This window comes from Cotesia typhae, unplaced genomic scaffold (genome assembly GCF_013202065.1).
Source record: "Cotesia typhae breed Kobodo isofemale line unplaced genomic scaffold, CoteBio_Ctyphae contig_5, whole genome shotgun sequence".
Classification (NCBI taxonomy): Eukaryota; Metazoa; Arthropoda; class Insecta; order Hymenoptera; family Braconidae; genus Cotesia; species Cotesia typhae.
The window spans coordinates 6254564-6272345 of NW_027423757.1; the positions used below are offsets into that span (position 1 = coordinate 6254564).

The window sequence follows — 17782 nt, forward strand, 5'->3', positions numbered from 1 at the left end:
GCCAATATAGGAGGAGCAGCTGGTAGTGTTGTTGCAGCTAGACTGAGTGAAATCCCCAGTTGGCGAGTATTATTAATTGAAGCTGGTCCTGATGAACCAGCAGGTGCCGAAATTCCATCTAATTTTGGAGTTTATCTTGGTATGATTTACAAATATTGTTCACCGAAATACTTTTGTTGTGTTTTTTTTTTTTTTTTTTTTTTTATTAAATGCAGGCAATATAGGACAAATTGATAATTATAAATATTATTTATAATATATATTTAAATTTTCAAGGAAGTAGTCTCGATTGGAAGTATAGGACTATCAATGAATCTTATGCTTGTCTGGCGCAAAACGGCTCATGCTCCTGGCCTCGCGGACGCAATCTCGGTGGTACTACAGTTCACCACGGAATGGCTTATCACCGTGGAAATGCTAAAGATTATGAAAATTGGGTTGCCATGGGCAATGAAGGATGGTCTTGGGCAGAAGTAATTGCTTACATTTTATATATATATTTTTTTTTAATGAATACAAAAAGTAATGTTTTATATGATTGTTTAATTGTTTTTTTTATACAAGGTTGTTAAAAAACAAGTTCGCAATTTAAAATAAAATATAACTTATAAAGCAAGAATTTTTAAATAAAATTCAATCTGTAATTTTAAGTAATTTCTTTTCGGAAAATTATTTTTGGTATTATATAATTTATTCAAGTCTATAACTTAAAAAAAAATTAATTCACAACATTAATCAATATAAAGCAAGTTAATAACAATGCAATTTTTCAAAAAAAAAATTTTTTTTTATATTAGTGTTTTATTTTTCTCGGATTTTTTTTTTATAAAAGTACTCCTCGTGTATTAGCATTGATTATTTTTTTAGGTTCTTCCATATTTTATAAAATCAGAGGATAATAGAGAAATTAATCGAGTTGGAAGGCAATATCACGGCACTGGAGGTCCAATGGTTATCGAAAGGTTTTAATTTTTTTTCTAAACATCATACTTAGTATTACATTATAACATACAAAACTCAAGAGATTATTACGTAATAATGTGTTCATTTAAAAAATATTAGATTTCCATATCAGCCACCATTTGCTGACGCAATATTAAAGGCTGCCGAAGAAACAGGTTACGGAAGAACTGAAGATATGGTTGGTGCAAATATTCGCGGTTTTACAGTTGCTCAAACAATGAGTGTAAATGGCGTTCGACAGAGTACCGCATCAGCATTTTTGCGTCCAATTCGTAATAGAGGAAATCTCGATATAGTTCTTAATGCTACTGCTACAAGAATATTGATTAACAACCAAAAAAGGGTCACCGGAATTGAATATTTACTGGTTAGTACTTTTGTTACAGTATTAAAAATTAAATAATCAGTACAAAAAAAAAAATTATCATTTCTTGTTTAATATCAGATTTTCATTGTTAATACGATAATAAAGAGCAATATGTTTTTATAGAATAACAGAACTCGTAGAGCAAGGGTCACTCGGGAAGTTATAGTCTCAGGAGGCGCTGTAAACTCTCCTCAACTTTTACTTCTATCCGGAATCGGTCCGAAGGAGCAACTTCGATCTTTGGGAATTCGTGTCGTTCTCGACCTTCCCGGAGTTGGTAAAAATCTTCACAATCATGTTTCTTACAGTCTTGATTTCACACTCGCTAATCAACAAAACGCACTGGGATTTAATTTGGATGACGTGACTCAGTATATAAGCAATCAAACGGGACCATTGTCTTCATCTGGATTAGCACAAGTAACTGGGATTTTGTCATCACGTTACACCACGTCAGATTATCCAGATTTGCAAATGTTTTTTTCGGGTTTTCAAGAATCTTGCTTTGATACTGGAGATGTTGATCTTAGAAGTTATGGCAACAATAGAACGGTCAGATTTACAGCAGTAAATCTTCATCCTAAAAGTAGAGGTAATAGTTATCGTGATTAGCAATTCAAATCTATCGAATTATAAGTTAAGATCATGGATGGATTCCAATTATTTCGTTTTTTTTTTCTTGTTTTAAGGAGCTTTAAGTTTAGCTAATAAAAATCCACTAGAGCATCCTATTATTTGGAGTAATGATCTTGCTGATCCTGCGGACGTTGATGTATTAGTCGATGGTATGCATGTTATTATTAATATGGCAAATTCAACTACCATGAAATCACAAGGTCTGACTCTGGCAACCCAGCCGATCGATCGCTGTAAGGAATATGAATTTCTCTCAGATAGCTATTTCCGATGTGCCGTTCATATAGACACACGTACTGAAAATCACCAGACTGGTTCATGTAAAATGGGACCTAGTTCTGATCCATTGGCTGTAGTCGATCCATATCTTCGAGTACATGGTATTCAAGGGCTTCGTATTGCTGATGCTTCCATTATGCCAATGGTTATTATTATTATTTTTTGATACATTTAGATCAAAGTATTACTCTGTTAATTTAAAGACAATTTTTTTTTTTTTTAGGTTGTTTCAGGAAACCCGCAAGCAGCAGTTACAATGGTAGGCGAAAGAGCGGCTGATTTCATCAAGAGAACATACAGCCAATGCTCATACTTATAAATAATAATTACTAACTTCGAATTGTTTATGATCTATGTTAAATTGATTGTGAAATATTTTTATGCGTTATTTCAATAAATTATCATAATTTTATTTCAATTAAACTACTTATTCAGTTCTTTATTTCAGATTCCTCTCAAGAATAAAATATCCCTTCATTTCATATTCAATAGGAGATATTCCGTCACGAAATTATTGATAAAAAAGTAGATAACATTCGATTTTTTCTTGTTAGTGTATGACGTTCGAAAGGAGCGCCCAGGTCGATGACATGTGCCAAGTGGTACACTATGTTGATTCGTATTGTGTGACCTCAATGTGGTGTCGGAGTAAGTCAGTGAAATTACTTTATAAATGAAGAAAAAAAAATTATGAAAAGAAAAAAATCGCGACCTCGTGTGAAAGGTCACCCGAATTTAATATCTTTTTAATTAATTTTATGAATCAATATGATGCATATAATGCATTATCAAATGTAGAATCACATTAATTAAAATTATTATTAATTTGTAATGTGAATTCATTCAAAAAATACCTTTGCTAAATTTTTACGATATATATGTAGATAAAAAAGAAAATATTTATAAAATAATAAAATTTATTAGCAATGATGGGATAAATGCATGATAAATAAAACATTTAACGATGGAAGTGAATGAGAAAAGTATATACTCACCCAGTGTACGAACTTTGAATTTCATGAGCGAGAGTAGTGAAAGCTATATCAACTACTGAAATAAATTCATAGCGGAAAAGGTCACTTTGAGGACGACCAACTATAGCAAGATCGAAACATCAAACGATCTCAAGAGCTCTTTTCATATCGATGTATATATAACAAAATAGTAAAATGAAATCGATAATATTTATTCCAATTCCTTACACTTCACTTAACGCGATATTATTTATTACATAAAAAAAAATAATTTCAATTAAGAGCATGTAGAGTGAATGCATATATCTAATCTAATCATGGATAAATTTATTTTTTAAGATGCGTAAATTTAAACTACTTTAAAATTTAAAATCTTAAAATATATCAGTTCTGTTAAATTAATTAAGATTTCATTTACATTATGAGTTATGATTGTTAGCAGCTTTGTTTACTGAAAATTTTTATTGATAATACTAATTCATTCTTTATTCCATTGAAAGTCGATACCTTTATCTTCATCTATATTTTTTCGAATTTATTTGTCAAGAGCTGTTTGAGCTGTAAAAATCAGCTGAAAAAAATTAACTTGATTTTCCACAATTATAATATTATTTATTTACCAAATTATAAATTGCTAATATCAAATGACAATTAACGAAAAATCTTCTATTTTAATTTCGTAATTTTATTCGATAATAATTACATCGATAATTCAATTAAGTAATTAGTCTGATCAATAATAAAACATAAAACTTGTTATTTTAATTTAATTCTATTAAATTGATATTGATAATTCATTGGAGTAATGTAAAATTTTATTCAATTTAACTTTTCAGCTTAAAATTTACTATAATTGAAAGAAAATAAATGAGAATACGGGACTAATACGATTACTTACTTAAAATAGAGATAGAACACATCATCAGGCTGAACAATGAATTATTAAATGCTTGAGAAATTAATAAATGCAAAAATATTCAAGAAAAAAAATCAGCTATGACAATTTAGAGCAGAAAAATAAACGATTTAATTTATTTTTCATTCAGCTGAAAAAAATGAAGAATTGGTCTTAAAGTAAATATTCAACCGGAGCAATTAAGGATGAAATTTTTTTTTTTCCTTTTTTATCTAAAGAAAAGTTAATTTGCAATTGACAATTGCAAAAAGTTGAATGTAAAAATATATATATTATTCTACATGATATGTTTTCCGAAATGAAATTTTATTTAAACATAAAACACAATATTTGAAGTGAACGTGGATAAATTATTTATTTTTGTACGGAAAATAAGTTTATAGCTGAGATACACTTCTTAATATATTCTTTGAAAAGTTTAAATAAACATATTACGTGTAAATGAACTAAATTTTATATATTTTCTTCTTCAGTTAATATTACATTTAAATATGGATATATTTATTTCATAGGTATAGACAGTTCTTGGTGAATAATTTTGTTGTTAACTCTTTCACAACTATTTTTATATTCAAATCGTCAAAGCACTTTTTTTTAAGATATATCAAGTGTACTATACTCATAGGCACTTTTTTCTTTTTTCTTCATAACTTTTTCATTTTCCCCCATGCATAAATCTTTAAACTTATCACTACTTTGATGATAAAGAAAGTTTTTGATTTTTTTTATAAAGTAATTACGCTTAATTATGCTAAACTCATTAGGTTAATACTGTAATTGAAATAAATAATTATAAGTTGTACAACAGAATTAAGTGAGAAGTCACATGCAGTCGCGTTGGTGAAAAAGTGAACATTTTTTAGAATTTTTGTTAGTTTTTTTAATTAAATCTTACTTAAATTTAGTTAAATTCACGAGACATAACAATTAACAATTAAATAACTATGTTAAATAAAATATTTACGAATGGGCATAAATAACCATATTGGACCTGACACAGAAAAATAGTTTTGAACTTTAATATTTTCCAAATAGGTTTCTTCTAAATAAAATATTTACATTGTTAACTAAGGTAATATTATTTCGATAACTCGTTATTTATTTAAAGTAGTTTTTTATTATTTAATTTCATTTCCTGGAAAAACTATAGAAGCATCGTTAAGCCACGATTATTTTACTCGTTATTTTATATTTTTAACTTCATTCTTTAATTGTGTAACTAAGTAAAATAAATAAATATCAGTTTCTTTATTATTTTCTATCTCTTTGACTGATTAAATTACTAGCAGTTAATGTTTATTTTATTTGAAAATTTATCCGAATAAAAAACTTGAATAATACTTTTCACTAGGAAAATTGGAAATACACAAAGAGATCAATGTTTCCGTTATAAATAATAAAAACGAGTAAATATTTCTCTATTCGTTGTTAAAATATTTGAGGTATTATAAAATTTTAATTAATTCTTTTCGATTGTTAATTTTAAGATAATCTTTGTACAAAAAAGACAAATATTACGACGCGGATTCTTACTCACAGCTGAACTTACCCCCTTAATACGTTGGTTTATGAGAGGGCCATGGATAAGTCTGAAGAAGAAAATGTGGACGATGTCGCGCGAGCTGTAAAGCTGCTTTTCTATCACTCAAGTGTATTTATTTTTAATTAAACTCTTTTAAGTAAATCCCAACAGTAGATTAAGTGTCTCTCACTATGTACCATCATAAAAGCCGCTGTGTGGGTTTCAAGACGGTTGAATTTTACTTATTTTAAATTGGGAATAAAAAACAAAATTGAATTAAAATCGGTGCATTTTTTTTAAACTCATACACTTAAAAAAAAAAAAAAAAAAAAAAAAACTAGATTCAAGAGAAAAATTCTTGAATCAAGAAAATAATTCAATAATTTTCATTTTGTTTCGTAAAAAATGATTTTCTTCGTTCAAGACATTTTCTCTTGGATCAAGTTAATTTTTTTTTTTTTTTCAGTGTAACAAAGCTTCGCAAATTTATTATTCTACATTAAAAAATCTCATTATTTGTGGAAACATTTTTTTAGTATGACGAGATATAACAAATTTTCATATCTGACCATATCAGGCCGGATCAAAAAATTTTCTCACAGGTATTGCATAAAAATGATTATCATGAAACTATTTAAAAAAAAATACACTTTACAGTTTAGGTATTTCATCCATATTAGACTTTTGTGCTTGAAGGTGGAAAAAAAAATGTATTACCAGTATGTAACCGAGTTTATTTTTAACTTAAAATTTTTTACCAGATAAAAATCAGTTAAATCTGTTTTTAGAAGAGGATATACATGTATACACAATTATGTGAGCCACTCACGTCGCTGCACTCGCAGTCGAGGGTGAAATAGGATAAGTCCGACTTTATCGGCAGAACGCAATGACTTCCTTCCACATAATCCGGAAATGTAATCATTACATTTCAGCTTCGGTTCCCCAGTCGCTTTTACCTTGACGTTCCCTTCCCAATTTCCAACCAACCATTTGACTTTTGATAATTTAGGTTATCTTTCCAATGAAAATTTCCATCTTATTTTTCCGGGATTGATCGTTATCGATTATTCAATATTAGAAAAAATAAAAAAATAAAATTAAATTTACATTCTAATAAAATTTGTCCTTTGACAGCTTTACCCTTCTCAAATTTCAACTAGACAAGACGACTTAACGACGGACCGTGCTTATTAAATTAATTCACATGCTAAGGACGCAACGTAATTAGTTATAAGGGGCTTACTATTATCAAGTCTACATTACAGAATAACGTCTCTACTTAAAATTCATCAGAGTTCAAATCGATTTGCACCGAGCATAGGTATATAATTTGTTTAAATAAAAAAAAAAAAAAAAAAAAAAAGAAAATACGAAAAATTTTATTTTGAGGCCGAAAGCTCTACGATTAGGCAACAACCTAATTTTCAGTGACTATCAGAGCATTTACATCTCGGCTATAAACAAGTCTACCGAAACACAAACCCTACCCGACTTAACTCTACCATCACATTTCGACCAATAAATACCTCTACACGATCACAAGTTTATACTAGTATATAACATCAAGTAACAATTTCGCCAAGTAATATTCCAAACCGTACTAGAGTTCCCCCACAAATGAACATTACCATAGAATGTATAAATGCCGGAGATTATATATCTACTCGAATATTTTATGATTTCAAACAGGATATCCGATTAGTTGATAAAATGTTTTGTTGTACTTAATGCTGTATGTATTTAAAATAGATTAAACCGTTGAAAATGAAAAGAAGCATTTAAAATATTGAATTGGTTTCAGAATTAAAAACCAAAGTTAATGTCATTAAATGATTAAATAAAGTTTTTCTATCTCTCATTACTGAAAGTGTTGAAGTGAAACAAAAGTGAGATAGTAAATGAAAACTTATTTTAAAAGTACTTGAAACTTGAAACTTAAAAAAAATTCGATCTTAACGTAGTTTTCTCCCAACGTATATTTTATGCTATTGGTTTCTTTTTATTATTTACTAGTGCTGACTCTCTTACGGACTATCATTAGCTCGCTTCCACTTTGACTTTTTAATTACTAGTTTATCGATAACTTCTAAAAAACTGTGAAGAAGGAAATTATGAATATATTATTCAACAAAATATGTTTTTATAAAGTTCTTGAAATCTTTTCAACACGGAGAGAAAAAATATGGTTGAAATGATTATCCAACGTATCTTCAAATGAGATTTCATCAAAATAACAATCCGATTATCTGATTTCAGCATTCATTTGTTCAACTCAAGTATACAGACAATAGCTCTTGTGAATGTATATAGTTTCTTTAAAACAAACAATTGATTTGTCAATGTGAGGATATGCATAGCTGAATCAAATAAATGTAACGTCTAGAATAATGATACGATTTTGACAATATTTTTCTCTCCATGAATGCAAAAAAAAAAATACAAATTTATCATTTTTTAACTCTTCTCCCATAGCGCCTGTGTAATAATGTCATTTTCAACTGTAATTATCTTTTGTTTGAAGCGGTAAATTGATTTTTGATTCTGACCCTATACGTATTAGGCATTTAATTACTAATAATTAAAGTTTCAAAGATTCCTTGAAATTTTTTTTGTGCAATCCAACTACCTCAATACTTGTTAAGGTCTACCATTTCATAAGTTTTAAAATTTGTATTCAAATCAATAATTAGAATATTTTCAGAGGGTAAAAAATTCATTATTTGACTAATGTCTTTTACTACTTGACTAATTGTATTGATTCTGCGTCGATACGTATTAATCTAAATGAATAATGGAAGATATTTTGATCATGGCAAAAACTGAATTTATAATGATAATAATAATATTACAATAGGGCAATAATTTTGTATTGTTCTGAAATAATATATGATCAAATTACCAGATAACTTATAAAATAATATAATGTATTATGAACATAAATTGGAATGATGATCGCACACATGATCTGTAAATGACATTTCTGCATTAGCAAATACATCATTGCCGATATTTTCCAGTTAAGCACGTTAAAGGTCGAATATAAACATCCGTCACGTCTATTGTTTCTTCGACATCCGACCTGGAAAATGTCGATAATACATTTGACAGGACAAATACACAAATATTGTTGGAGCCTGTAAATCGTAAAAACAATGAGACTCGTCAAGCGGAAATTTACGAATCATGGTCTCGCGTTATACTCTACTGTCATCGGGTCACATACTACTACTACCCTTCAACTGACACTTCTCCTTTTCTCTCTTTCACCCTCCTCGCATTCATACAGCGCTGGTCCGCTTCCGTTTCCGGTTTTTGCCCAACCACATTCACGAATATGCATACGTGCACACATACAAACAAACTATAGTTATGTAACTAAAACTATTCTTTCAGCCACTCAGACGGCTATATATAGCTATATTAGGGTGGGTCAAAAAAATCGAATAATATATTTTTGATTTTATACTCTGAAAAATAGGTTCGTAGACACCTAAAAAGAATTCTCTCCAAGTATAAGCTCTTAATTATAACGGGAAGGTCCTCCGCTTTGCGGGTTTCTATTTTTTTCGAATAATCAGATAAAAAAATTTATATCTCGCTTCCAACTGCTTGGAAAAATATTCCGTGGCATAGATTTTGTGAGAAATTGAATGCTTTACAAAAAAGGTCTCTTATGACTTTTTCAAAAACTCAACCGATTAAAAGATATTCATAGTTGAAGTTTGGCTATTTTAAGGAAAATATTCGTTTTTATTATGAATTTTATAAGTCGATGAAAAAAATTATTTCGGATTGCGGAACTCATGATTTTGTAGGAAATTTACTGCTCTACAAAAATGGTCTCTTATGATTTTTGATTAAGTGAAGCCGTTACGAGATATTCATCGTCAAACATTAACGAATATCAATATTTCCAGTTTTTGATCAATAATTCGATAAATTTTAATTTAAATTATGAGTTTCAGGAAAATTTACATAAATTTGAGTTTCGATCGATAAAGAAATGTTATAATAAGTTAGATAAAGAATTATTGGAATTATCATTGATTTTCCTTGGAGAAATGCCTCAAGAAAAGATTTCTTTCAAACGTCCTGGTGCTGTTCATCATGCTAGATGGATGGCTAAGGCCATTTATAGTTTGAAAATGTATCTATTCAGAGATGAATTCAAACTCTCTCAGAAAGAATTGCATGGTCTTCGTCATTTCTGTATTTTTATAGTCACATTGTATTTAAAAGCTTGGTTTTCATCAACTTCTGCAACAACTGCTGCTTATCATGACTTGCAGTTTATGAAAAATTTATTGGAGTACAAACATATCAATCCTTTGATTTCTTCAGCTACGTGTGAAAAAATGATTTCGCACTTATGGTATTTGAGCGATGAACTTGCCATTTTATCACTGTTTGACGATGGCGTTCCATTAGAAGTAAAAAAGTATTGTTGAAGCTGTTAATACTCGTGAAGGTACAGATTCTAAAGCTAAAAGATTTGTAATTGCTAAAAAGATTTGAATTCATTGGCGCAGAGAACTCTGAGTGACTTTGTGTCTAAAAAGTCATTAAATCTTTTCAAAATCTTCGATCTACCGTATGACTTTCTTGATGTCGATGTTGAATTATGGCCTACTAATGAGAGTTATCTCGAAAATAAAGAATACTTTCAACAACTAAAAGTTGTCAATGATTCAGCAGAGCGAGCTGTTGCATTAGTCAGTGAATATAATCAATGCTTGACAAAAATGAAGAACAATTCCAGTACTTATTGCAAGTTGTCAAAGAACATCAAAAAACATTCCCAAATTGTAATAAAAGAAATTATTTATAGTAATAGCGTACTGTTATGTTAAAAATATAGACAATTATATTGCAATTGATAATTCAATAAAAAATTTATCTATAAAAAAGTTAAATACTGGTTGTTTCTCACTTGATTCAATACTTTTCATATTAAATTTGACAAAGAAATATGTCATTCACTTCAAATTAAACTAATCATTGGCTATATGTCGAAAAAAATGCTCTAATTTCTTGTTTTAATGCAATCAAACAAGCTCAAGACTGAAAACAATATTTAAAAAATTGTTTATAACATTTCTTTATCGATCGAAACTCAAATTTATGTAAATTTTCCTGAAACTCATAGTTTAAATTAAAATTTATCGAATTATTGATCAAAAACTGGAAATATTGATATTCGTTAATGTTTGACGATGAATATCTCGTAACGGCTTCACTTAATCAAAAATCATAAGAGACCATTTTTGTAGAGCAGTAAATTTCCTACAAAATCATGAGTTCCGCAATCCGAAATAATTTTTTTCATCGACTTATAAAATTCATAATAAAAACGAATATTTTCCTTAAAATAGCCAAACTTCAACTATGAATATCTTTTAATCGGTTGAGTTTTTGAAAAAGTCATAAGAGACCTTTTTTGTAAAGCATTCAATTTCTCACAAAATCTATGCCACGGAATATTTTTCCAAGCAGTTGGAAGCGAGATATAAATTTTTTTATCTGATTATTCGAAAAAAATAGAAACCCGCAAAGCGGAGGACCTTCCCGTTATAATTAAGAGCTTATACTTGGAGAGAATTCTTTTTAGGTGTCTACGAACCTATTTTTCAGAGTATAAAGTCAAAAATAAATTATTCGATTTTTTTGACCCACCCTAAGCTATATCCACCTTTCCTTTTTTGTAATGATCAATAACTCTAACGATTTTAAAGTCCATTGTTTATATTCCAATAGAAAATAGAAATCCTACAAATCATCGATACAATTCAATAGTATTAACAGATGGCTCGTATGACAAATTATTATGGATCAACAGATCTAATCCCTTCGATGAGGTTTTGGCTAGATATTTTTTTTTTCAAATCCATATCATACCATACCATTGCAACTGTAGGAATATTAGGAATGTGGAAATAGTGTTTTAAGCAAAAGGCTGGAATTTAATTTCAATTCAAAAAATTGGATGATGTAAAAAATTTGAAACGAATATTCTAAATCTTTTAGATGTTATTTTTATCATTTTTTTGTGGTTTAGTTTATGAATAGATTGTGAAGCTACATGTTGTTTATATTTGAAACTATTTTAAAGCAGAAAAATTAATTGAAAAAAAAAAAAAAAGAATTGTTCCGTTTTTAAATCTTAATTTTTTGTAATCGAAATTAGATTTAAGTACAAGTTGAAACTATTCCGACTTTCAGTTTTTCAATATCTTTTACATATTTGGAAAATATAGAAAAATCAAATTCAATGATTTAATATATTTGGACTAATTTAAAATGCCTTGGATAACCGATGTACTCGATATTTAATCTTACTACAATGAAATAAAAAAATGGATAACATTAAAAAATATCTTTTAAAAAAGTACAAAGCAGTTGCACATGAAATTATGTTTGTGTAACTCTGATAAAAAGTGTAAAAGCTCCAGTTGTTTATTTTCAACTGGTTTTTCACAGTAAAAAAAATGTTAGGAAAGTTCAGCACAATACTAAAGCTGATATTGAATGTCGAACGATAGAACAAGCCTACCTCAACCAGATACGACAAATCGGTTCCTATTACGGGCCACGATTGTTTTCGAAGAACATCAGTCGCCTGAGTAAACAACCCTCGTATATACGTATATTGCTTTCACTTCCAAGGCAATTCAAACTGCACTGCTACTGATGCTTGACAACCAAATAAAAGTTAGGTATCCTTTTTTCTATTTCTCTTGTTGAAACGTACATCGTAACTGATTTTTTTTTTTTACTATAAAATGTTATTGCGGAAAATCTATTTTACAAACTGGCACAACATATTCAATAAAATTTAAACTATTTTACTTCATGTCTTATTTATCTACTATCCGTTTCTAAAACCATTACTTAACTTTTTCAAATAGTCTTTATGCAAAATGTCTAATCTCGAACGTTTCATGCTTTAGATCAAGACAAAAATTAGTATCTTTTCGGGGATTTATATATTTTTTAGTGATAGTAAATTTTTTGTTGTTTTTGGAGGAGGTTTTAATAGTTTTTTGGTTCTATAAAATTGTTCGGTCTTCAAATTCTTCAAAGTTTTAATTTAGCAAACTTTTATTTTTGGCAATTTAGACAGATTTTTAATTTGAAAAACTTCATCTAAGATTATTTTAATGGTTAATTTTTTTTCGAAGAATCTTTTACACTTTTTTTTTAATTTTATCAAAAATAGAACAATTACTGAAAGTAAAAATTTTTGTGTCAATCTTTGCTACTTTCGATAAAAAAAAATGTAAAAAGATTTTAAGAAAAAATGTAAGTGTTAAATAATTATCATTATTTTTTTACTAAATATCTTATATCTTCTCTCAGTATAGTCGTATCATTAAAATAAATAATTAAATAAATAGAGAGATATGACGTGAGTCGGCGTCTGAATGAAAACACAATATTTAAAAGTGTTATCCGTTTAATGCATACTGGTTATACACATCTATAGATATCTTAGAGCAAAGTGTTTGGAGATCTAGAACTCACCATCACTTTTAGTGATTGACGAGATTGGTTATAAAGCAGTACATATAGATATATGTATAGCTATATAGATGGAAATACTCTTGAAGAGGTGAATAAAATAAGTTACAGTGATGAGAAGGTAGAGAAAATTTTCGATTTGTTGTCAGTGGTAGGTAGGTTGGATAGCAATGTTCTTAAGTAAAAGTAAAAGGTGGAGGAGAACAGATATAAGCTCAAAGGTGAAAAGATGAGGTGAAGTAAAGGTAGGATAGAATGGGATAGGATAGGTAGGTTTAACAAGCGATGTTATCTACTGGGATGAATGTTGACTGCCTCTTGCCCCGTTAGCCACCTTTTCCACCCATCACTTCACCACCATCCCCATTGCTAACCGATCGTATCTACTTGCGGGGGCGAAGCGTTACCGTTACGAAGCCCATAAGTAAAGACATGCCTGAAGCACTAGCAGCAGCAACAGTAGCAGCACATGAAGAGGAAGAAGAAGAAGAAAAATAAGAAGAGAAAAGTGAAGGCGAATAGAAAAATAAGATGGCGGATACCAAGAAGAAAAAGTACTAGTTGTAGTTGTAGTAGTTGTACGTATAATAGTAAAGTATGAGAAAAAGAGTAAGAAAAAAAGTTTTAAGAATTCAACAAAAATGAGGACACCGAGTAAAGGTGCTTCTTGAAAAGAGTTGTCACACTATAGAAGCTTTTGAAACTCGAAACACGAGAAAGTGTCACTGCGCTTAATATTTATTGATCTTCGATAAAGATCGTGCACACACTTGATGTTTGCTTTTTTTTATTCCATGTGTATAAACACCGTGGTGACGGTCTTTTGTTGGTGAAAAGCGTAGTCAAGATTATAATAGAGATTTCGTTGGCTATATGTGGGATACATAGGATGAAGCACTAGCTTGAATAAATTTATATTGAAACGAGGTATCAATTCTTTTCTCATTTTATTTTATATAAATAGATGGATTGATATAAAGTCTTATATTATTATATATTATATACTGATATACTGTACAAATGCACCAACATATTGAAAAGTTTTAAATAAGACTTGGTGAAAAAAATTTCACAGACTTACGTTGTATTGGAATTGAATAAATTGAGAAAAATCCTGTGAGAAAGTAAACAGTTGTAAAGAGTTATTCCTGAATTATTTACTTTTATATTCAAATTTTCACACATTCTATACAGATAAGTATAAATTTAATTTTATTGTTATTATGATTTTTTAATTATATTCAATGCATCAATATTATAATTGATAAAAATGAATATATTGCTGTAGAACTAATGTTCTTACTTGCATGAAAAATAAAAAATAATATTATTTGGTGTTATTTAAGTTTACGATTTGATTTTACTGCTCTCATTTCTCTCTAATTTCAATTCAACATTTTGTATATTCAGAATAATTTAAATCTAAAATTGTGGTTCACCTGCGGCTAATTTCGGTGGTATTATTTTAATTACAGTAACCACTACGTTTTCGATTTTATACTGAATAAATGAAGGTAAGGAATAATCTTTCTATTATACAGTGATCCGTATAACCTCATCCAAAAAATAAAAATAAAAAAGGAGAATAGTTACATTGAATATAATTTTTTTCAAAAACAATTTGAAAATAAGTTTGATAATAAGCAACTTGTATTTATAATGTTATATATTCAGTAACATAACTAAAAAACTTATTCATAATTTTAATTTTCTTTTTACTTTTTACAATTGTGATAATAATAATAATAATAATAATAATAATAATTAAATGGAGAAAATGATGGAGAAAATAAATGAGATGGTATGTTTATTAATAATTTTGTTTTATAAATTTTGTTTATCATTATTTTGCATCTTTTTACGCAAACCTCTTCATTCTGGACAGTACGCAATGTTAACCAAGGCCATTAATTACCGCGCTTCCTGAAGTTTCTCGTTTCGGAGTACACCCACGTGCCCTCGAGGCCGCAGGGTAATTAAAGCGTAAATAAATAAGGGCCGAGGCGTAAATCTAGAGTCCATACCCTGCCCGTAAAACCGGAGAAAAACAATTAATGGCAGTACCACCATTCACCACGCTCACAACGAATCTTTCAGGCTAGCACGCTTGACGTGTAAAACATCCGGAAAATCTCAATCAACCTCAATTATATCTTTTTTATCTCACGTATCGTTTGCTATCGATTCAATTGTTTATTTAACTCAATTACTCGTTCGATTTAATTATTTACACAGCTTTATTAGCTACAATGGCGACTTACGACTAGATAGTTGTTATAAATAAAATGGTTATTTCTAAAATTCACTGTTTGCATTATAATTGTAATTTAAAAAAATGATATAACTAACTATTTTTATGTTAATTCTTGATTCTCTTGTAAGCAAACAACTCAGCGATTATTCTTACCCTGTTGGAGACTTTAGACAGTTATCTTTAATCGAAAAATTATTGGTGGACTTATTAGAATATATCAAAAAATTTTTCATTTGGACATTTTTAAAGATTGATAAAATAATTTATTCATAAAACCAAGCAATCACCGTTTTGGAGAATAATTATGTAAAATTTAAAAATATCTTGTTTGAAGAGAATGCATCAAAAATTTTATTATATTTACCTTGATTGCATATACAGCACTCAACTTAATTAACTTATTAATCTTTCGTAGAGTAAATTAGCCTTCCACTTGACATCATACGGTCATTATTTGATGCTTAATTATAAATTTTGAAGCGAAGATTGTGTTAATAATAAAATAATTATCACGAGAATAGTTCATGAAAACTTGAAGCATTAAAAACAATAGACATAACAAAAAATATTCGAGTAAAAAGAGACAATTACGTCATAAAATGAAAATTAATTGAAGGGAAAAAGATAATAACAAAATAATTAGTGAGTATGCTTCAACTAAAAATAAATTGCAATTTAACGATATGAATTCGCAACCCGGAGATAAATAGACGTAAAAAATATTATAAAATACGAGGCACAGCGGCAGTGCTATCGATTAAAGTGTAATGAAAAAAAAAAAAAACATTTTTTTTTAAATAACTGCATTATTGTTTTTAGGTTGATTTCTTTAGAAATCTATCTATTGTAACCGGTCTCTTGTCGTAATTTTGTTCAAATAATTTTTAAGCCGTAAAAGATAGCTTAAATCTATCAAATTTGTGTTAAAATTCACTTAATTATCTTCAATTTAAGCTATTTTCGTTGCCTTTTGATACTTTTTTCAATTTATTTCGCAGTTGGGAAAATTAAAAAAAATCAAAAATAAATTGATTTTTACATTTTATCATTAAATTACTTTCATCTGTTACAAATTCTGTTTTTTGGATAGATTTCTTTAAATATCTATTTGTTGTAGTCGGTCTCATATCGTTATTTGCAAAGATATAATAAAAAATTGATTTTACGGCATTATTGCCTTTTAATAACGTGTTTTTTTTTTTTTTCAATATTTAAACAAGAAATCTACCTATCCATGTCGGATGTGGCCGAATGGCGCTTTTTTTCTGTATTAATTTTAATGCGAATATAATATTTTAAAAATTAAAATAGTTTCGCTGAATGTAGTTTATAAAGAAGCTTATTCGCTGCCACAGAGTATTCATAGTAATTATCTCGTTTTTTTTAAAACGAGTTTTTTTTTTTTTAACGAGTTTTACATGGACAAAACTATAGGATAAAAAAATATTAAAAACGAAAAAAAAAATAATAATAAAAATAAAAATAAAAATAAAATTCGATGTTAAATGTCACAAGTGAACGTCCAACGTTGGAAAGCGCTTTAGATTAAATATTCAACTCTGTGATAGGCAGCCAGAGTATGGATGAGTCCATGTCCCTGGGGCAAATCATAAATGCACAGAGGAAACAGCAGAAAATATTTTTCAGACCGGCGGTAACGACGTGGGGTGTTATGGGGCGCTCATACTCTACGCATTCCCGAATGTCCATTTATCGTGTACACAAAAATTTTTCGTACGATTGTCGTTAAAAAATAAACAACAAATATAAATAACATCATGTAACTTTTTTTTTATCCATTCCTCTTTAAATACTAACACTATTTAAAGTCTTATCATCAGGGCCAAAGAGTTGGTGTTTTAAGGTTAGCGGTAAATTTTAAGATTGATAATATTACCACAGAAATATGTTCAGATCGTATACAATTTCAGATGACTTGGTATACTAGACAGAAGTTGCTGACTGAATGCGAAACTTTGTCTTAAAATTTGTCTTGAATTTTGTCTTCAATATTGTATTGAATTTCGTCTTTAAATTTTTATTGGATTTTGTCTCGAAATTTGTCTTAAAATTTTTCTTAATTTTGTCTTAAAATTTTTATTGAATTTTGTCTTGAAATTTTTGTTGAATTTTCCCTGATTAAACAAAATGATTTGATATGATCAAAAATGATTATTTTTCTAATTATTTTTAATCCTGTCAAATCATGTAAATCATTTCAAATCATATCTCTTAAGGAGCATTCAACATTGTGAAATCATTTTTAATCATTTTGTTTAATAAGGGTTGTCTTAAAATTTATATTGAATTTGGTCTTTGAATTTGTCTTGAATTTTGTCTTCAATATTGT

At 28.6% G+C, this 17782-nt stretch overlaps 2 protein-coding genes across 2 annotated transcripts in view; one reads left to right on the forward strand and one right to left on the reverse strand.

The window, feature by feature from the left end:
• Nucleotides 1-17782, reverse strand: part of LOC141531026 (cell adhesion molecule CEACAM5) — a 252517-nt gene that overhangs the window by 154204 nt on the left and 80531 nt on the right. The gene's annotated exons all lie outside the window — the stretch shown is intronic.
• On the forward strand, nt 18-2613 carry LOC141530940 (glucose dehydrogenase [FAD, quinone]-like). Its single transcript, XM_074248336.1, has 7 exons — nt 18-139; nt 277-473; nt 868-962; nt 1063-1330; nt 1454-1922; nt 2020-2390; nt 2469-2613. The coding sequence occupies exons 2-7, from the start codon at nt 396-398 to the stop codon at nt 2562-2564; spliced, it is 1377 nt and encodes a 458-aa protein (XP_074104437.1). The 5' UTR covers nt 18-139; nt 277-395; the 3' UTR covers nt 2565-2613.